General features: G+C 35.8%; 1 protein-coding gene across 1 annotated transcript in view; it reads left to right on the plus strand.

The window, feature by feature from the left end:
- The window catches only part of LOC308503142 (F-box only protein 3), a 32,874-nt gene extending 11,943 nt beyond the window's left edge, over positions 1 to 20,931 (plus strand). The window contains exons 4-11 of the mRNA XM_081062184.1: positions 5,307 to 5,421; positions 6,935 to 7,139; positions 7,777 to 7,822; positions 10,435 to 10,519; positions 11,349 to 11,471; positions 12,786 to 12,901; positions 14,114 to 14,304; positions 19,788 to 20,931. Of these exons, the coding sequence (XP_080918310.1) occupies positions 5,307 to 5,421; positions 6,935 to 7,139; positions 7,777 to 7,822; positions 10,435 to 10,519; positions 11,349 to 11,471; positions 12,786 to 12,901; positions 14,114 to 14,304; positions 19,788 to 19,961 (1,055 nt within the window). The 3' untranslated portion in view covers positions 19,962 to 20,931. The remainder of the gene's footprint in view (positions 1 to 5,306; positions 5,422 to 6,934; positions 7,140 to 7,776; positions 7,823 to 10,434; positions 10,520 to 11,348; positions 11,472 to 12,785; positions 12,902 to 14,113; positions 14,305 to 19,787) is intronic.
- The last annotated feature ends 1,916 nt before the right edge of the window (positions 20,932 to 22,847 follow it).

The following is a 22,847-nucleotide window of genomic DNA, read 5'->3' on the forward strand; positions in this document are numbered from 1 at the left end:
CCATGTTGGGAATCGAACCGGCAGCCTTCGGAGTTAGGAGCACGGAGCTCTAACCGCCTGCGCCACCGGGCCGGCCCCATAGATATTCTTTATCAGACTGAAGACAGTACCTTCTGAGCCTGGTTCTAGAAGAGGGGTTTTTGTTTTCATGTTTTAAATGGATAATTTAATTTTTATCAAATGTCTTTCCAGCCTTATGATTTTTTCTACTTCATTCTATTAATGTGCTGAATTACATTGATTGATTTTCTGAATGTTAAACCAACTTTGCATTCCTGGAATAATCTTTGGTTTTCATATGTTATCCTTTTTTATATTGTTAGATTTGATTGCCTAGTATTTCATTGGGGTTTTACATCTATATTCAGGAGAGAGTTTGGCCTGTAATTTTCCTTTCTTACAATGTTCTTGTCAGGTATTGGTATCAAGATGATGCTGGCCTTGTAAAACAAGTTGGACAAGTTGGGAGGTATTGCCTCTTTCTGTTCCCTGAAAAAGTTTATGTCAGCTTGGCCTTACTTGTTTTCTTTTCCACCCTGTCCCCCCCTTGCTTCTTCCGCCTTCCCCATCATCCGGTTCAAGCTGTTGTTTCTCAGTCTAGTTGGGTAGGACACAGCTCCCTGGCTTATGCTGGTGTTATGAGCCTTGCGCTCTCCCTCCCCCCCCCACCCCCGGCTATTGAGGCAGTCGGTCTGCTGCTCTGGGCAGCTCACAGCAGCTTATGCCAAGCTCCGGCTGCTCATGGCAGCCCAGCTCCAGGGAGAGCTGTTGTTCACAGTCTTAGCTGTAGAGGGCGCAGCTCACTGTCCCATGTGGGAATCGAACTGGCGACCTCGGCATTGGTGGAGCAAGGGGCTCCAACCTCCTGAGCCACCAGGCCTTATTTCTTGCTTAAATGATTAGTAGAATGCACAGTGAAACCATTCAAACCTGGAGTTTTTATTATGGGAAGATTTTAAACTAAACATTCAATCTCTTTATTAGAAATAGTACTGTTCATATTTTCTGCTTATTTTCATGTCAATTTTCATAACTTGTGTTTTTCTAGGAAATTGTCTACTTCATCTACATTTTCTAATTTATTGCTATAAAGTTTTTCGTAATATCCTCTTACCTTTGTGATGCTTGTTGGATCTACAGTGATTTAACTTTTCCATTTCTGGTATTATTTGTACTTTGTTTCTGTTCTTGATCAGTCTTGCTAGGTAGGGCTAATCAATTTTATTAGTCTTTTCATAGGACTGGCATTTGCCTTTGTCAATCCTTTTTGTTTGTTTTTTTTTAAAGATTTTTTTCTTTTTAATTGGAAAAGGGGAACAGTGTGTATTTCCAGGACTTTACTGGAGAACAGTGTGTTTTTCCCAGGACCCATCAGCTCCAAGTCAAGTTGTTGTCCTTCAATCATAGTTGTGGAGGGTGCAGTTCAGCCTCAAGTCCAGTTGCCGTTTTCAGTCTAGTTGTGGGGTGGTGCAGCCCACCATCCCATGCGGGAGTCAAACCTGCAACCATATTGTTGAGAGCACGTGCTCTAACCAACTGAGCCATCCGGCTGCCCCTCAACAGCTTAGCAGCAACTCAGCTCAACGTGCCATGTTCAATCTTAGTTGCAGGGGGTGCACCCCACCATCCCATGTGGGAATTGAACTGGCAAGTTTGTTGAGAGCACATTCTGCCAGCTGCCTGGGAGCTCAGGCAGCTCAGCAGCAACTTGTTGTTTTCAATCTAGTTGTGCAGGACGCAGCTCACTGGCCCATGTGGGAATCGAACCGGCAACGCTGTTGCTCAGAGCTCGCACTGTGCGCTATAACCAAGTGAGCCATCTGGCCATCCCTGTCAATCCTCTATGTTTGTTTCTTGCTTCTTATTTCATTAATTTCTCTGATTTCTTTGAGTTTATTTTACTGTGGCTTTTTTCCTGACTTGAGATGATTACTAAGATTATAAATTTTCAGCTTTTCTTGTTTTTGTCAAATGACTTTAGGGCTATAAATTTCCCTCTAAACATAGCTTCATTTCACAAATAATACATTGCATTTTCATTAACATAGTTCAAAATATTTTCTGATTTCTGTTCACTTTAATTTTGACCCAGGGTTTATATAAAAATATATTGCTTGATTTCCGAACATTCGGGGCTTTTTAAGTAATCTTTTCTATATAATTTGTATTTTAATTCCATTGTGATCAGAAAATATATGAGTTCAGTCGTTTGAATTTTGTTGTGATTTGTTCTGTTGTCCAGTATATAATCCATTTTGGCAAATGTCTATGTACACTTGAAAAGATTGTATATTCTGCCACTGTTAGAATCAGTGATACGTAAAATTAGGCAAAAATTGTTAATTTTGTTGAAATCTTCTGCCCTTTTACTAATTTTTTTTGCTACTTGTTCTATTAGTTACTGAGAGGTATGTTAAAATTTCTCACTGTGCTAGGCAGAATTCCGAGATAGTTCCCAAGATTTCCACACTTGCATAGTGTAATAATATACTCCCCTTGAGTGTGAATGGTGCTGTGGATATCATTGGTTTTAGTCCTGTGTTGAGGTCATATTACATGACAAAGATGAAGGGGTTTTGCAGATGTAATTAATTAAAGTTCCAAATTTGTTGATTTGAGTTAATCATTAATCACAGGAAATTGTCTTGAGGGGGCCTGACCTACTCAGGTGAGTCCTAAAAGGAACTGGACCCTTCCAGAAATCAAAGAGATTTGAAGCATGGGTGTCTTTCCTGTGGCCTTGAATAAGCAAGCTGACAGGTTATGGAGAGGGCCAGGTCATTGGGAATGGCCGCTGAGGGTCTCAGCTACAACTGCAAGGAACTGAATTCTGCCAACAACCAGTGAGCTTGGAAGAGAATCCCAAGCATAAGATGCACGAGATAAGATAGCAGCCTTAGTTGACATCATGATTTCAGACTTGTGGAACTTGAGCAAAAGATCCAATTCAGACATGTCAGACTTCTGATGTACATAAATGGAGATAATTAATGACAGTTTTAAGCTACTACTATTGTAGCAATAGAAAATTAATATACCCACTATGATTGTAGATATATCTTTTTCCATTTTAGTTCATTTTAAATATATACATATATATTGAAGCTGTTAGACACAAAATTAGAATTATAATATTTGTGTAGTGAATTTAACCTTTTTGCCATTATAAAAAATTCCTCCATTACCTCTAATAATGCTGTTTGCCTCCAGGTCTATTCTGTGTGATTTTACTAGAGCTATTCTAGCGTTTTTTTCTGTACCTACATCTTTAAGATGTTCCTCTTGGATATGATCATGTTTTGTTTTTTATCTGATTTGTCAGTCTGTCTTTTAATTAGATTACTTAGTCTATTTTTGTTTTTATTTTTATTTATTTATTTTAAAAAGGGAACAGGACTTTACTGGGGAACAGTGTGTACTTCCAGTACTTTTTTCCAAGTTGCCTTTACTAGTTGCAGGGGCTGCAACCCACCATCCCTTGCGGGACTTGAGAGGATGTGCTCCAACCAACTGAGCCATCTGGGAGCTCAGTGGCAGCTCAGCTCAAGGTGCCGTGTTCAATCTTAGTTGCAGGGGGCGCTGCCCACCATCCCTTGTGGGACTCAAGGAATCCAACTGGCAACCTTGTGGTTGAGAGCCCAACCTTGTGGTTGGCCCATGTGGGAATCGAACCGGCAGTCTTCGGAGTTAGGAGCGTGGAGCTCTAACCGCCTAAGCCACCGGGCCAGCCCCTACATAGTCTGTTTTTAATGTAATTACTAATATATTGGAGTTTAAATATACCGTGTTTCTATTGTTTTTCATTTGTATCACCTGAGCAGGTGTTTTTACATTCGTCTTAATTATCTTTTATGCTGTATCCCCCCTTTTTATTTAACTAAAGTCTGTTTTAAATTAGTATACGTTAGAAAATGTTAACTCTACCTCCCTCCTGCCTTTTGTATTATAGTTTTTGTGATTTTAATTTTCATATATTATATTCCTGAAAATGTTCTTTTTTCAATATTAATTTAGATTTATCTTTTCTGGTTGCTTTTCATTTCTTCCTGCATCTTCATGCTTTTATCTGGGATCATTTTTCTCTGCCTGAAGAATTCCTTTTAGTATTTTTTAAAACGAGGGACTGCTACTGCTGAATTTTTTCAGGTTTTTTTTGTCTAAAAATTATTTCATCTTCACTTTTGAAACATATTTCACTGGATATAGAATTCTAGACAGCAATGATTTTTTTCCTTCTGGCTTGTTCCTGTTGAGAATTTAGGTGTCTGGATTATTGTTCCATTGAAGGTGATCATGTGGCTTTTTTCTCCCTTTTCTGGCTGTTTTTAAGATTTCTCTGTCTTTGATTTTCAGCAGTTTTCCAGTAATGTGTCTAGATATGATTTTCTTTGTAATTATTCTCCATGGAGTTTATAATCCTTCTTGAATCTATGGTCTGATGTTTTCTTTCATCAATTTTGGAAAATTCATTCAGTCTTGTGATCCTGCTGAAAGCCTTGTTCAGCTTCTTGGTTTCTCAGCTTCATGGTTGCTTTCAGAATTGCCAGTTGCCTCACAGACAACGTGGCTGCAAATCCGAAGGCTGGCTAACCCATTAGTTTCTTCTGGACTCCCTCACCCCTGCCGTTTCTCACTGTCTTTGAGGTTCTCCAAAACCATTGAAATGAATTTTCTGTTGTTCAGTTTTTCTAGTTCTCAGCAAAAGGTTTGGTCCTACAACCTGGTGGGCCATTGCTAGAAGTAAATCTCTTGGAATTTGTAATTAGTTCCTGCTTTTTAAAGCTAGAATATATGGCAGGCTTACAAACATGCAAAATTGAAATCAAGTTATTTGCTTCCTCACAGGGTGAACCTACACCTATGTCCTATATTTCCCAATTAGAGACTACATTAAGACTCTTGAATACCAGCATAGAGAACTTCTGGAGATTTTTTTTTTTTAATAGGGAAGTGTGAGTATATTAGAGTAAGAAAAATGAGGTATGCCCGAATGTTTGCACTGTAATGTGAAAAAAATTACTGTGGATTTCATTGGTGTCTACCTTTCCACATTTTACTTAGTACCAGCGTTTTCCCTGTTGAGAGGAAACAGGAATTTGCTTGCTCAGTGCTTCAAATGTCAGTGCCAATCTAAAATGATATAATATTTCTCTGAATTTTCCATTCATTTCCCTGTAGTTCGCAATGCATTTTGGACAGAATTCCCTTGCTCTAAGATTGTTTCATTGGCTAGCGGAAAGACTGTGTTTCATCTTAGAGTTGAGGCTTACTGTTTCTTCCTAATTTGCTTTTTGATGCATTTGCAGAGGGTGCTCGAGAGGAAGACCTAGACGCTGTGGAAGCTCAGATTGGTTGCAAGCTTCCGGATGATTATCGATGTTCATATCGTATCCACAACGGGCAGAAGTTAGTGGTTCCCGGGTAAGATGTTTGCTCTTTGGCTTATTTTCTTGAGTGAAAGTAAACTGTGTTTGTAGTTACACTTAATAGATTAAAGGAGTATAGGAATTCCCTCTTTTAGCAATCCATAAGACAAAATCTACAGCTTGAATTTGATTTTACAAAAATACATATCTCATAAAACATTATTTTTATCAACACATCATTATAGTTACAATGAAGTCTGTTTAGGTGTGAGGGCTGTGGGACATAGAGGGAGGTGTATGTGTGAGTATATTTTAAATGACGCTGTTTGGAACCCTTGAAATATTTATCCTGTTACAGGCCAGGTAATTTGTGTTTGAGAGCTTGATGCAAATTCTTTTACCATACATGTGAAAAGCAATAATTTGTTCAGAGCTAAAGATAATACAATTTTGTCCTGTTCAAGTATAGCCTAAAATTAAGTGGCCTATTTTAAACTTAACTTCTAAAAGATGAATATTGATTGTGGAACCTTTTGGGGAAAGCAGACCACATAGTGGCTGTCATATTCACTCACAATTTAAAAAACAATATGCTTTGAATGGGTCTGCTTCTTTTATGAAAGTAAGCTGTTTCAGAGATATTGCATTTGTGAAATGCTAATAAGAATTTAGGGTGAACTTTGCATTGTTCTTATTGGAACGTGGTGCCAATAAAAAACCCTATGTGGCCCTGCTATCATTTCAGATCTGGGTTGAGTGAGTACGGGGAATCTTGAAGGTTATCATGCCGAGATTACAAGGTAGTATTCAGTATCAAATATTGGGCAGCTAGGACTAGATAAGCCTAAATTAGTGGCTTTTTTTTTCCTAATCTGTTTTCCTATTGAACTGAAATTTGACAAAATTGAGAAATTGTCACATTTTAAGAGCAAATAGAAGAGAACTTATTGAAAGAGTTGCCCAGAATTGACATGACAAACAGGTTGTCAGTTTCAGTACAGGAATTTGTATCTATCCACAGCCCAAACAGTGAGACTTAGGATAGGAGTATCGTCCAAGACCCACACCTGTGTTGTTCTCATGCACGGGCAGTGAGATGAATTTAGATCCCACACATCCTAGGCTTATGAAAATTTTGACAAGTTTTAGTCTGATTAACATTTATACTGTCTGGTAGGATAGAGTAAGCTAAAGGTTGTATGAAGGTAAAGGTATCAGAGGAGATTTACCTCTTTAAACATTAGCCACACATGCATATATAACAAAACACTGACAAATCAGTTTATCATGGCAAGGTAGATTCTTGAAAGCAATACAACTATTTTTCTTTGAAACAAAGCTGACGTTTAGCTATTTTAGACATGTACACTTTTAATTTAAATCAGAATCTTTCCACTCAAGAGTTCAAATTTAATATATAGAAATTGTGGTGTTTTTGGCATTCTCAGTTTAGAATCGACATATTAATCAGTTCTTATAAAGTTGTTAATGTGAAGTTACTCATCAAAAAGATATAAAGCACAGTTGTTTGGCACTGCAATTGATTAAATTTTTGAGTCTGTTCTCAGGTTGTTGGGAAGTATGGCACTGTCTAATCACTATCGTTCTGAGGATCTGTTAGATGTCGATACGGCTGCTGGAGGCTTCCAGCAGAGACAGGGACTGAAACACTGTCTCCCTTTAACTTTTTGCATACATACTGGTTTGAGTCAGTACATAGCCGTGGAAGCGGCGGAGGGCCGAAACAAAAATGAAGTTTTCTACCAATGTCCCGTAAGTAGGACGTGTGTTTAAATATGGCTTTAAGATGTGTTCTGATGAGTGTATAAATGTGTATATTGGAAACTTTCAGGGCTGTGGAATGGACCTAGAGCATTATGCAATTTAATCATAGACCTGTCTAACTAAATGGCTAATAATCTAACATAATAGCGTGGAAGGCCAAAAGAAAATTTTACCAATGGACAAACAATACAAACTGTTGTACATACAGAGAGAAAGCTGTAATTTGTGTTAAGGCATTTCAGTTTTAAGGAAAACTAAGGAGCTTTTTGTGCAAGTAATTAATTGTAATATACATTGCTAACTTTAAAAATTGAGCTTTTGAACATCATTTGGTATACCTACTGAACTCTTCAGTAGGTATTTGAGTAGTTGAAAAATGTAGGTGCTTTTTAGGAGGCTTTTGTTAGGATTTTAATGTAATTAGAAAATATGGTATTTGGTTTCCATCTTATTTCTTCAGTTCTAAGAGTAGGAACTGAAAAGTGTGAAGAGTGAGTATTGGCTAGAGCACTTAAGTTGTTTTTATCTGCTTTGCCTTGTCTCCAGGGAAAAATATAGATAATGAACAATGAGAAATTAAGTAAAATTTATTTTTCTCAATTATAATATCCTTTTTCTCACCTAGGACCAAATGGCTCGGAATCCAGCTGCTATTGACATGTTTATCATAGGTAGGAGAAAAAATAAAGTCGTTTTTACCCTTCTTCCTTCAGGTCAAAAAAATTAAGTTGGTAGAAACTTTTCAGTTACTTGGCAGTTTTATACTTGTATTTCTTTAGGCTTGCTGGTTTATTCAAGTACTGTATCTAGGCTCTCATTAGCATAGCCCTTGTACTTCATTTGAAGTTGGTTTCTATTTGGAAAAAAGCCATGCCTTATACAATTTTATTCTCTTAGGACTCTGCTATAGGACAGTGAAATGTATAGAATTTCTATGAGTATATAGAAAGTACATGCACATGCATTTTCTGTCAATCATATTAATACATAGAGATACAAATATATAAAACTACTTTATACTTTTTCTCGTTTGTGTCAGTGCTGTATAGTAAAATACTGATGAGTCACACCAGAGACTTCAAAACTGCAGACCGCAGAGACCAGCATAAACTGAGCTTCATAAACTCCTTTTTCTTTGCCTTAAAAGAGTTTTTCTCATAGGATTTGAGAACAATTAAATTTGTATGCAGGTGCAGCTCACCCCTTTGCTATTCATCCACTCTTGTTTTGCTTAGATTTTGCTCACTTAAGAGAAGCTTCCTGACTATCCATTTTGCTTTTGAATGGCATTTCTAGCACAGATTAAACATCCCCTTATGCTAATAATAAAGGGCCCTTGCAGGGTAAGGTGTCTGTGTTTAATTATTTCTTCTACTTGGCAGTTTGGACACAGTATAAGTCTCCGTTTATTCCATACTTTGGCACATTCTAGGTTTTGGTGTCCTTCACAAAATCAAGAAGCTCTCGCTCGTACATAGTGAGTTATAAAAAGCTTTTACACTTAACCCCTAGCTTTGGGATCTCCCTGATTCAAGTGGTTTGTGGTTTCTCAATTAAGCAAACACTGGGGTTATGTCCCTGCTAATTGCCCTCTTTGGCATCTTTGCGTAACACATTCTTTCAGAGGTGATCGTCATGATTTCAGAGCCACTGTTTATAGGGTATAGCTGGGTTTTTAAATGTCCCAAAAGTTTCCTTAGCTCTAGTGCAATGGTGCTTGCTACTCAGTCCATAAACTGAAGGCTGCCTGAGCTCTAAGGTAAGCTGCCTGCTAGGTTCTGAGTTTCTTACTCTTAGTTTGGTGCTGGTCTGATGTGGTATGCAAGACCCCACCACTAGAGCAGAGTACTAAGGTCTGCTAATACTATTCTGGTAGTTGGGATTTCTCCTAGAATTAGAAAGCAAAACAAAAGATTTGAGATACTCTGCGAAGAGATGAGGTAGGAAGTTCGTGCTGGGAGGAAAGATAAGAAAGCAGTGTCCTTTAAGCTACCTTGATAAAACCCTAATATAAGATAGAATCTCCTGGTGTTCAGTGCATTATTGATAGATATTTAAGAAAACTGGATTCTATGTTCAGATAAGTTTAGGGTAGTGAAAGTTGCATAGAAAATTCCGTCCTCATTTTAAAGAACACACTTTGGTATGTATGTCTTATAATAAATTTAAGTACGTTAAGTATGTCAGTTTCTGTTTTATGTAAATCATAAGAAATTTCTTTTTCTTACATACCATTTTATTCCATGAAATATACTAAATTATTTTTTTAATTCCACAAGGAAATTACTAGTTCTCAAAACATAAAATTGTATCTTTTATGAATTTTAATATTATTCATGTCATTAAAAATAGGCTCCTTAATAACTTGCTCAGAGTGAACAGATGTTCAGTGATCCTTTTGAATGTAATAGCATTTGATAAATCAGACCCAAGCTTAAATCATATCTTCTATCATTCCCAAAATAGAATGTTAAGTACATACTATAAATTTAGCATCTGACATTCCATGTGGCAGAGTACAGAAACTGGGTTAATAGAACAAGATTACAAAGAAATTCATGGACATCATTGATTAAGGGACTAGAGTGCTAGGCACTGAGATGTATTAATAAATGGGGGGGGGGTCTCATAAAGTTATGTTGTAGTACCTAGAAGGGGCAAGCATAATTTATGTAAATTAAATGCTGGTTATTGCTCCAATCAGTAGATCATGGATGTATGAGCTGGACTGGCCTGTTCTAGTCATTCTTTTCTGCTGCGAGCTGGTCACTGAGACTATGGAGGACCGCTGTGCATTGGAGTCTGCCGTAGTGTCACTAGTCTCCTTTGGGATTGTCCTGATGCCCAGAATTCCATAGTATCACACCCCTGTTAGATATCCAGGCGGAGCATGAGTCAGGATGTACCCTGATTGTCTGAGGATAGGTGCTGATATTTTTCCTGTAGTTTCTTCCTAAAAGTGACTGTATCTCCTTTGTTCAAGAAATTATAAAGAGAAGGCTTTTCATTCTTATACTGGAACAAATTAAAGTTTAAAAATCTATTATTTAATTTTAAGTGTAAAAAGTAGTTTGAAAGTAGTTGGAGAATTCCCAATTAAAGTAGTTGGGAATAAGATGGATAAAATTGAGGATAGAAATTTACCTAATAAAAGACTAGTGGAATTATATCTATAAATGTTTCTAGTTTTGACATCACATCTTAAGCATAGAGGAATTACAATTGTTTCCTGATTGATTTTACAAAAACAATTTGTCCTCCTTTCTCCCTTCCTGCTTTACAGGTGCTACTTTTACTGACTGGTTCACTTCTTATGTCAACAATGTTGTATCAGGTGGCTTCCCTATCATCAGAGACCAAATTTTCAGGTATTTCACTTAGGGCTTTTTGGGACTGGAATGATTATAATCAGTAAAAACATTCAGTTACAGAGCATTAGATGAATTTTCCCAGGAAGGTTAACAACAGAACCTCTCATAATCATAAATCGATTTTATTCTCACTTTAAAGCCAAAACATCCAAACACTTGAACAGCCAGTATTTTTCTTGCTTGAAGAATCAAGAGAAAAAACTGGTTTTGATTTAGAAGTTACGGCTTTATAGAAGTTGTATAGTTCTTTTTGAAGAAAAAAAAAAGCTATATGCCAATTAGTAGATTTATTATGAATAGCAAGTCAGTAACTATTAACTAACTCCACTTTGCAAATATTATCTATTATCTCTAAATGGAATGTCCAGGTATTATAGATAGTATTAGAGGTAATATTGGTTCATAGTAGCATGGTTGGCAGAAATGATAGATTAAGTATATAATAGTGGCCCCTATAATAACATACTAACGCATTTTTATTGTCAGAGCCACTGTTTATAGGGTCTAGTTGGGTTTTCAGATGTCCTAAAAGTTTCGTTAGCTCTGAAAATGGAGATAAGATCTTTTTAGTTTCCAAGTTAACCACGGATGACAGAACCTTGACGGCTCTCATTACTGATCCAGAGTCTTCAAGGTTTTCTGGTTTATTTATAATTTCTAGTTTTCTCTTAGCTTAAGAGGGCTATCCCTTTAAGTTCCCAAATAGGATTTAAATTTTCGATCCTAAAGTGAAGTATAGTATATATTGCTTTGTATCTTTAAACTTTTTATCTTAAAGAATTGACGTTAGTTGACTGAAAAATATTTAATTTTTAAAATTACCTAGATATGTTCATGATCCAGAGTGTGTAGCAACAACTGGGGATATTACAGTTTCAGTTTCCACATCGTTTCTGCCAGAACTGAGCTCTGTACATCCACCCCACTATTTCTTCACGTACCGAATCAGGTGAGAATTTTAAAGGGGTCGCCTTTTATAGTGGGATATATCCTATGGATGTGTTGTTATTGCCCTATTTGACATGATTTATGAAACACAGTTTGAAAAGCAGCTTCTTGCTGAATTGTGGAGGAATGTGGGTAACAAAATTTTCTACAATATAGTGTTTGTTAAGTACCTTGAGTTTATATTAAACTCTAAGTTATTTATTTCTTGCAAATACAAGTATTGTGCCTCTTTGCAAGGTGGACCACTAAGTTGTAATCATCATGAAAAGTCAAAATTAGACTGGTACTGCTTTCTGGAACCTATCAAAATTGCCTGATAAAATCATGCTTTTTAAATTTCATCTGGCATGTCTAGATTCAATTAAAAGTCAAATATTTATTGAGCACTGCCTGTATATCAAACATGGTGTTAAGTACTGGATTTGGTTAAATAAAAAACAAATATTAAATTCACTTTCATTAGAAATACTCTTGTGCTATGACATAAAGACAACTTACTGCTCTGAGGGACTATGGATACTTTGTTTTTGATATTTTTTTGTATACTTTATGATGTTATACAGAGTGTTTTAAAAATACATATACATGCATATATACATTCTAGAAATATTTTCGTAATGTATACTTAGCAGGAGCATCCTAGGAAGTGGCTTTTATGTAGCCTTTGATATGTCTAGTTACATATGTATAGATGTTTGCTGTTTACTTTAGACTTCGCATAGGACCGAGACATGCTTAAAATAATAATACCAACACACACTTATAGGATATTCAAAATGAAAATAAGAGGCAGCAGATTCCCAGAGGAAGGGAGGAAAATAACAGTATTGGGAAGCAGAGTCAAAGTGTAATCCCAGTAACTGAATAATGACATTTTGCTTTGTGCTTTCTAGAAACTAATGGAAAAAGGGGGAAATGGGTTGCATAGCCTTGTAGTGAAAAAAAGACTCAGTTTTTTAAAACAGAATTTTTTCATGGCACTATAATTCTAGAAAGTATTTCCCACACTGATCTTTATTGGAACAGTGAAAGATTATTGTAAGCGTGTCTTTGTAAGTTTTTATGTTGCCCTTTGTATTGTAGATCCTCACTGAAAGACAGGTGTGTAAATTGAATGAAATTGGGGAGCCAAGATAATCAGGCCAATATCTTGGAGAACTTCCAGAAGTAGATGCTTAACACAGACTTTGGGTTGGGTTTCTTAATTTTTTTTGGAAATTCCCTTCATGGTCTTATCCCAAATACTATAGCTTTTAAACAAAAGAAACCAAAAAAGGCCTGATTTGTGCCTCTTTCGCCCCATTCCCTTCTCCAGGATTGAAATGTCAAAGGATGCACTTCCTGAGAAGGCTTGTCAGTTGGACAGTCGCTATTGGAGAATAACAAATGCTAAAGGTGATGTAGAAGAAGTTCAAGGACCTGGAGTAGTTGGTATGTAATGCAAGATTTGGGTTTATACATCAGTTGCTCCTAAGACATTTTGGAGGAGCATGTATGTGACACACAGTTTGGAAAATGCGCGATGTTAATGGATAAGATGGCATCTTTTTAGTAGCTGTGTTTACAATGTGAACGATACCATCAATTCTAGACTTCTAACTACAATACGTTTGCTTCATCAATATAAAATGTAAAAGTCATTATTCTGTCACTTTAATACTTTAAACATAATTTTTCTAAAATTATAGCAAACTTAATTATTCAGGAATTGAGTTTCCATTCTGTGGATCACCTGAGATCCTTGCTTTTCCTTCGTAAGTTCTTTTTTTTTTTTTTAAGCTGTGTAATATTTCATTATCATATTCTGCAGGGGTACCAGGCATAGGGCAGAAAGAGAATAAATTTCATATTGGTCATCTTTTTTAAATTTTGGGGAAATGACTTCAATCATCTGTAGCTTGATTTCCATTGACATTCAGCTTTTTAAAAAATTATGATTATCTTAAGTTTCTGAACCCTTAGATTCTTCAGATTTTGTATTTATGCTTCAAGAAAATAACATATTTAAGCTATACAGTTCTGTAATCTGACCTAAGCATGTACAAAATTTGGTTCACATTAAAGTTGTTCTAATTCATTGCCAACAATTAAATTCATATTTTGTATGTTTATTTAAGGAATTATTCCTGGATTTATTTGGGGATAGTGCTAAAGAATTTTATTAAAGCTGTAATTTTTTTTTCAGTCATTTGATCCTTTGGAGTAATAACTCTCCCTGTTGACTGCCATTTTGTCTGGGCTTAATGCTTAAGATGCATCCTCAGAGTTTTATGTTTTAAACATTTAGATGATCCTTATCTGTGTTTAAACTTGTGTCTGTGATACTTTGTTAACCATATCTTAAAACTAGTGTCTAAAATGCCTCAAAACATTTTGAAAAATAAAATAATTCTTTTCTTGTTTTATTTTACAAGATGTATCTCCCTATTTCCCAGAGAACTAGGGGAATTATAACAAAAAATCATGTTAAAATACTCACTCATAGTCACTGTTAACATTTTGTTGTACTTCCTTTTAGAAGTTGTTTCTGATTGTGAATTTACTTTAACATAGTTTACGTAATCCCCTAGAGGACATATCTTAATTGCTGTGATGAAGAACTGAATTTTATACTTTGGTTTATTGTTATTGTTTTCTCTGCAGGTGAATTTCCAATCATCAGCCCTGGTCGGGTATATGAATACACAAGTTGTACCACATTCTCCACAACATCGGGATATATGGAAGGATATTATACTTTCCACTTTCTTTACTTTAAAGACAAGATCTTTAATGTCGCCATTCCCCGATTCCATATGGCATGTCCGACATTCAGGGTGTCTATAGCTCGATTGGTAGGTTAAATTTTCCTCTGGTGCTGATTTACATGACTTTGTAAAATTAACTCCACAGAGGGTCTTTGTTAATTAGCCAGACACATAGTTTATAAATTGTGTTCCAGAGAACCCTAGAAATTGTGAGGGAATTATATTGGAGAGGGGTGGGATGTGTGAATATGTTGGGGGACATATTCACAATAGTAGACAATAAGTAGCTAGGCTCCATGTTCTTCAATCAGAGTAACTCTACTGTTACCTGTTTTTGTTTGTTAGTTTATTTTTTATAGATCTTGTTTTTTAGAGCAGTTGTAGATTCACAGCAAAATTGAGCAGAAGGTACAGAGATTGCCCATATATCCTCTGCCCCCATATAATATCTCCCACCAGAGCAGTACCATTATTACAATTGATGAACCTACACTGACACATTATCACCCAAAGCCAAAATTTACATTAGGGTTCACTCTTGGTGTTGTACATGCTATGGATTTGGACAGATGTATAATGACATGTATCCACCATTATAGTATCACATAGAGTAGTTACTGGTTTTGAAAGTTCAGCCTCTTTTCCACTGTTTCCAAAAATACTTCTGTCAACTAAGGAGAAACACCACATTAGGCCAGCTATAATCTGCTTTATTTTATTTCATTAAGACTGGGGAAACAATTTCTTACAGTGTTTTTGCTAAAACTCCCAATTTTGTAAAATAATACAAATATCCTATAGAAATCATTACAAAGAGGATTTAATTTTAGTAGTCCTTGTTTGGGATCATATACTAAGTCAACTAGGTATATTTTAAAATCTCATTTAGGGTTACCTTATGACAGGTATAGCAGTAACCCCAATCTTCTGGGCTATAAAAGGATTAGAGAAAATTATGAGACCCAGTTATAGAATAGGAATAAAATATGAATTGTAGACCCAGAAGAATGTAATTGAGTTGTAGGCCTCAAATGTTCAGTAAAAGCCGTCTGGCTCCTGGGATGACCCTGAAGAGTGGGTCTAAAATACGTATGGGAAGATGGACATGATATTAATCTGACCCAGCATTGACACATTCCCAACTCCAGTTTGGAGAAAGAAGGATGATGAGGAGACTTTAGGCCATTATACTTGTGGTATATCTGCTGAAAACAATCTACAGTCTAGGTTTAGAAGTGAAGTTTAGCTTCCCTCCCAGTGAAGGAATGCTTTCTGTATGTTTCCAGTTCTGGGAACTTGCTGCTTCCTATGAGTCTTCCATTTTTGACTAGCCCAGTTTCTGAATGAGGTTGATGTCATCTTACCCTTAAATGTTAGATACAGTTTATCAGTGAGTCGTCAGGGGCTAGAGGTCTCTTTGGAAAAGTTTTGAAATCGGAATTTAATTTCTTTAATATTCATATTTTCTGTTTCTTGTTTAACTTTTGGTCATTTGTGTCTTTTAAGGAATTTGTCCATTTTGTCTAACTGTTGAATTTATTGGCATAAAATTATTTGCAATATTCCTTTGATAATCCTTTTAATGGCTGCAAGAGCTATAGTCATATGTCTTTTATTCTTAATATTGGTAATTTATATATTCTCTTATGTTCATCATTTAGCTAGGGGGATTTTCACTTTTATTGATCATTTAAAAGAACAACTTGGTTTCACTGATTTTCTCTATTTGCTCATTTTCTGTTTTCATTGATTTCTGCAGTTGTCTTAATTTCTCATACTTTGGGTTTAATTTGCTTTTTTTCTAGGTTCTTAAGGCAGAAGTTTAGTTATTGATTTTAGACCTTTTCTCCCTTTAAGTACTGTTTTAGCTGCATTTCATAAATTTTGATGCATTTTCATTAACATTTAATTCCAAATATTCTCAGATTTTCCTTGTAATTTAATTTTGATTGATGACTTTTCTAGAAATGTGTTAATTTCCAAACATTTGGAGGTTTTCCAGTTACCTTTTGATTATTGATTTCTAATTTTGTTATGGTTAGAGAACTCGCTGTGTATAATTTCAATCCTTTTAAAATGTATTATGGCCCAGAATTATGGTCTATCTTGGTAAATAATCTTTGTGTATTTGAAAAGAATGTATATTCTGCTATTTTGGGGAATATTATTCTATAAATGACAGGTCAAACTGATTTACTGTTTTTCAAGTCTTCTATATATTTACAGATTTTTTTTTGTCTTTGTTCTCTGAGAGATGATTGTTGTAATCTACAATTATAATTACAGTTTTGTCTATTTCTCTTTAATTCTATCAGATTTGCTTCATGTATTTTGAAGCTCTATGATTAAATGCAAGTATACTTAGGATTGTGATGTCTTTTTCATGAAGTGCTTCTTTTATTGTTATAAAATCTCCCGCTATCTCCGACAATATTCCTTGTCCTAAAGTTGCTAATATTCCTGACATAAAGTGTAAAGAGTGTTGAGAGTTGTTTGGGCAGGTAGTTGTTGTTATTGGGTCAGTTTGATTCTGTTGAGGCTTGTTTTTAATGTTTATTAGGATGTGTATAAAGTAGTCTTTACTTAAGGATAGTCATTCTCTAACTTTTCGGTCTCATGACCCCCTTAAGCTCTTAAAAGTTATTGGAGATTCCTCAAAAAATTAAAAATAGAACTACCATACCCAACAATAACACTTCTGGGTATTTATACGAAGAAATCAAGAATACTAATTCAGAAAGACATATGCACTTCTTTGTTCATTACAACATTATTTACAATAGCCAAGATATGGAAGCAACCTAGATAGATGAATGGATAAAGAAGAGGTACATATATACAGTGAAATATTACTCAGCAATAAAAAAAGAATGAAATCTTGCCATTTGCGACAACATGGATGGACCTAGAGAGTATTATGCTAAGTGAAATAAGTCGGACAGAGAAAGGCAAATGCCGTTTGATTTCACTTACATGTGGAATCTAAAAAACAAACAAACAAAACAAACAAATTCATAGATACAGAAAACAAACTGATGGTCGCCGGTGGGGTTGGGGGTGGGAAGATGAGTGAAAAGGTGAAGGGGTTAAGAAGTACAAACAGCCAGTTATAAAATAAGTCATGGGGATGTAAAGTACAGCATAAGGAATATAGTCAATAACATTCTAATAACTATGTGTGGTGACAGATGGTTACAAGACTTATTGTGGTGATCACTTCGTAATGTATATATATACATATATATATGTCTAATCACATTGTTGTACACCTGAAACTAATATAATATTGTATGTCAACTACAATTAAAAAACGTTATGAGGACTCCAGAGAACTCTTGCTTATGTGGGTTATATTGATATTTATCATGTTAGAAATTAAAACTGAGAACTTTTATAATATTTACTTATTCCTTTTTAAAATTTTTAAATTTATAATTTTAAATTACAATAATAAACTCATTACATGTTCAACCCTCTTTTAACTATGTTCTTACTTATTTAGAGTTGTAGTGTCTTCCCAACCACAAATAGTATAAAATTTTCACCTGCCTTGTTGAAAATGTTTTTTCTGTCTTAAGAATGAGAAATCAATAAAAATAAATGAGAATTCTGGACTTATTTCTAATTAACATGAAGGAGGCAGTGGGGATTGTTTTTGTATTGTGTTGTATTGGTGTTGTACCTTTCCTGTTTAAATATTAGTTTTCTTGATATGGAAGTTGAATTGTTCTCCTTTTGTGTCCTCTAACAACATGATTAATTAGGAGGCTTAATCCTTTCTTTTGCTTTATACTTTGCATGCCACTTTAAAATACACTTTCAGTTGGTCTTAAGCCTTTTCTTGGTATAAGTGGTTTGTTGTTGTTTGTTTTTAGACACTTTAGGGGCTCCTGCTACTGATTTATTTCCATTCTCATGTGTGTGTTCTGCTTTCCATCTGCTGTTTGTGTATATACATTTTATCTGTGATAATCAGCAATCTTCCTCGTTAGCCACATTGATTTCTTTAACAATATTTGTTTTCTTCTTCATTAAGATAATTAATAGTCATACTACCTGGATTAAATGTTTTAGAATTTCCTAAGCCTTTCCCCCTTCCCCTTTTGGACCTCCTACTGAATTTTAAAGTCGGTTTCCCTGGATTAAAGAAAAAAAATCCAAAGATAAACAATGGAATATCTTATGTCCATATTTATGTATATTTTCTCTGTTGTTGTTTGTGTTATAATAAATCCCAAGTGAAAATCCCTGTGACAAATCCTAAATACAATACCTTTCTCCCACATTAACTAATTTGCTTGTTCAACCAATATTTATTGAATATATACATACTAGATGTTGGGGAAAATGCAGTGAACAATACCATCAAAATCTTTATCTTGAAATTTACATTCTAGTTAAAAGAGACAAAGTATAGCAAATAAACACTATGTACTTAGGTCAAGTAGTAATATGTGCTCTGCAGAAAAATCAGAGTAAAGGGGATAAGGAGTGTCCTGTTGGATTATTGTAATACAGAAATGTATCAGGGAAGGCCTCGGTGACGTTTGAGTTAAGACTTGAAAGAAGTAGAGGGAACCAGGTGGATATGTGGGAGAAGGGTGTTCCAAGGTAAAGAATAGCAAGTGGAGTGATCCTGAAGCACTAATATGCTTGGCGTGTTTGAAGAACTGCAAGGCGCCAGTGTACTGGAGGGCAGTGAACGGGGAGAGTGGTTGGAGAGGACATCAAGCATAGTGGCGTGCTGCATCGTATAATGGCATAAAAGCCTCGGTGGAAGGACTTGCTGACGCCACACCCCAAGCTTCCCAACACTTCCCACATTACCAGCTGGGACCTCCTTGCTGTTAAGAATTATGTCCAACAAAGCAGCTCTTTTCATTGAGTCTTCAAAAGTGTGAGAGAAAATTGACAGCAGAGTAAGTCTTGATTAGAGACACCGCTTTAAGAGGAATTGAACTTTACAAGAGGTGTTCAGATGTTTCATGGTCAACGTCACTACTGTCCTGAGAGCCTTCAACAAGTTAATTTAAAAGGAGAGGCTACCAACGGTGGTTGAAGTGAAATGATGTGTCTACGGTAGGAACTCAATAGAATTCTTAGACCTCTTGTTGACAGTACATAAAACTTACCAGTAGAGGTCATACCTTCCTAATATTTTGACATCCTCTTTTCTGTAAGCATAAATATTAATAAAGAGGTGTTGCTTAATACACTAATAACGATAAATTCGGTAAAATTTTATCAGGTGGTTAGGAGTGGTCTGTTTGCTATATGAATTATCAACTATCATGTAAATGAATTATCAACTACAATGTAAAATATAGGTACTGTATTAATGAAATCTACTTACTATTAAAACCACATGGAGCATTTTTAGACATGCGATAGAACATACATTCTGGAATCTTGCATCAGCATGTGCATTGTGAATATTGTGCTGGTCAAGTCTCTAACAATTCATATTTGGTATGTCCGGTTGGTTAGAGTCTAGATAAATGAGAATTTGCATTAAATAAGTATAAAAAACTGATGGAAGTTCTTATCAAAAGATTGTTTTCTCTTTCAAGGAAATGGGTCCTGATGAATATGAAGAGATGGAAGAGGAAGAAGAACAGGAGGAGGAAGAAGACGATGATGATGATTCAGCAGATATGGAGGAATCTGACGAAGATGACGAGGAGAGGCGGAGGAGAGTTTTCGATGTTCCCATTCGCAGACGCCGCTGCTCTCGCCTTTTTTAGCACACCTCTGCTGATGGAAGCGCTGGAATGAATCCAGCCTGTTAAATAGATTTCTTAATAATGTAAATAACTGTCCTCAGCATATAGCCAGAAAAACTAGCATGAAATATTGTTCCAGGTCCTGGGTTCTATGCGACTACATTAGGAATTGAATTGTTTGGGTGTACTTTGTGTTGTTGAGGTAGAGGGTGAAATAAGGGAATAGTTCTCTAGCTAAGAAACAGACATTTCTTTGTTTAAAAATATTTTATACTTATAAAACTATGGAAATGGGAGGGAATTGTTTTGAATCAGGATTTAAAATATAGCAGAAATCCCCAAGGATAGTGAGAAACGATGTGACTGAATAATTCTGTGAAAAGACTTCTTGCAGTTGTGTGTCATTTAGAAACGAACAGAATTTGTAATTAGGCTAATCCATTTAGTGATTCCTATATATTTTGTACTCACAGGGAACTAATTGACTAAATAGCTTGAGTGCTAGTTTTGTCCTTTCTTAGACAATCTGTCCTTAAATTTAAAGTTTTCATCATTACGACCTTGAATTTGCTCTTTATCACTATGAGCTTGACTTTGAATTTAGTCTCCAACTCTACAACCTTGAATTTAATATAAAATCTTCAATATGACAACCTTGAATTTAATTTAAAGTCTTCAATGCTATGACTTTTATCGTATTTTTCACAGATGCATCGGTTTTGAAATGTAGTGTGTAAAAGTATGTATTGTGTTGTTTATTAACAAAAAATTCTTCATGTCTCATTTAGTCCAGTTTTGTAAATACTGCTTCTGTTTTGTTTCTCCTTTATACACTTGACTGTCTAACTTTGTGATAAGTGACATGAATTTTATGTTAAGATTAAGTATGTTTTCCTGAAACATGGATTTCTTTTTTTTTTTTTGTAATTATATAATTGAGAGTTTGAATTGAAATCCTTCCAAGTGTCAAAAACTCACGTTTTAAAAACAACTTTTGGTTCCGATGCTGTATTTTGTGTAATTGCCTATTGTCTATAAACTAATATTGATAAGCCTTTGCTCTTAAGATGGAAGAGGACATGGAAACTTGTTGGCCTGTTGCCAGAGGCTCATTCAAAGTCACTTCCTGGTTTTGACTACCCTATCATATGCTCCACTTCCAATTTTCCCCAAGAACAGTTCATTTATAGGTAAAACTGTAGTAAGAGGGAGATGTGTACAGGGTTAAACAGCTGCCATCCTGATGGACCACGAAGGCAAACTTACCCTTTCATATTGGCACGTGTGAAAATGTTCTGAAATGGAGTAAGTAGTTTCTCCTGCTTATTTTTTTAAATAGAGTATTATCAGGCTACCAGATACTTCTATTATGACTATCTCTCGCTTTTTTTTTTAACTTTTATTTATTTTAAGTGTTTTTCCAGGACCCATCAGCTCCAACTCAAGTAGTTGTTTCAGTCTAGTTGTGAAGGGCTCAGCTCACAGAGGCCCACGTGGGGATCGAACCAGCAACCTTGTTAAGAGCATTGCACTCTAACCAACTGAGCTAAACTGCCGCCCCTCTTGTTTTCAACCTACTGATTTTTTTGAAAAACAAACTTTCCCAATAAAGCAATAATTTAAAACTAGTTAATTTTGGAAGTGAAAGCTGGCCCCAGAATCCCTTGCGTTTCGTGGCATCTTTCTTTTCTGAGTGACCTCCTCTCTCTCAGTTCCCAGAGTACTCATGATGCTCCAAATCTCCTCTGCAATCCCATTTAACCCTTACCTCTCACAATGCTTCAGACTTGCTTTCTCTCATCAAAATTCACATTCTGTTAGTATGTTGAATGAATGAACTCTAGTTCGTACTAATGTGTGATTAGATCAGTTGATGACAAGCTCAGATTTTTTTATTTCATTGGATCTAACGCTTGGTCATGGTATGCTTTTGGTGAAGGCCATTTCTGGCTCTGGGGTCTCTTGAGAACACCTGTCTTATTTGTCTAAAGTTTGATATGTCAGGATGAGACAGATACCCAAATAAATAGTAGCCTGTACAGCTTAAGAGTAATTTTTCCCTTTTCCTCTTGTGAAAAGTCAAAGGGAACTAATTCAGAGCTGACGTGGTATATGGTGGCCCAGTGGTGTCAACATTCCAGATTCCTTCCATCTTTCTGTTCTGCCATCTTCAGCACAAGACTTGAATCTTAAAAGTCGTAAGAGCAGCTGCAGTCATACTGTGTTCCAAAAAGGATGGTAATACAAGGGAAAAATTGAATGGAAAGTAAAAAGTCAAACATAGGCTGGAGAGGTAAAATGGCCAGGTCTCCAGGAAGAGGATAGGTAGAGAAGGGGTGGGGAGATGCAGGAATTAACATAGGCAGCATGGAGACCTGGCATGACGAAATTGTAATGGCCCAAATAACATGCTACAGGGCTGAATTAAGGCAGTAGCATGAGTAAAGAGATGAAGCAGGTAACTAAATGATGAAGTAGAAAGTACATAGGGAGTGGAAGAAATCAAAGTTGATTCCCAGTTTTCTGGCTTGATTTAAGAAAAAAATTGCAGGAAAAGCAGTGGAACATTGGAGATGAGTTCATATTTGGACACATTTTGAGTTCAAGATGTCGGGCATTATGTGGAGATGTCAGCAATCAGTTTGATATGAGGATGAAGACTGAGGGAGTGGTCAGGCCTGGAGAATAAGTTTGCAAATCATTTGCAAACACGTATCTCCAAGGTAAAACAAAGTGGATGCACTAGAGTATCCCAGGGAGCAGTTATAGCACTGGTTCTTGGTCCAACCCTGGCAACCGGATTATGGGTGGGTAGTGGAAAAGAATCTCAGAGTGAAAGGTCAAGGAACTGGAAGCAAAACGAGGGGAGAGTGGCATCTCGGAATCCAAGAGAGTTTCAAGGATGGA

This window comes from Rhinolophus hipposideros (genome assembly GCF_964194185.1).
Source record: "Rhinolophus hipposideros genome assembly, chromosome: 10".
In the NCBI taxonomy this organism is placed as follows: Eukaryota; Metazoa; Chordata; class Mammalia; order Chiroptera; family Rhinolophidae; genus Rhinolophus; species Rhinolophus hipposideros.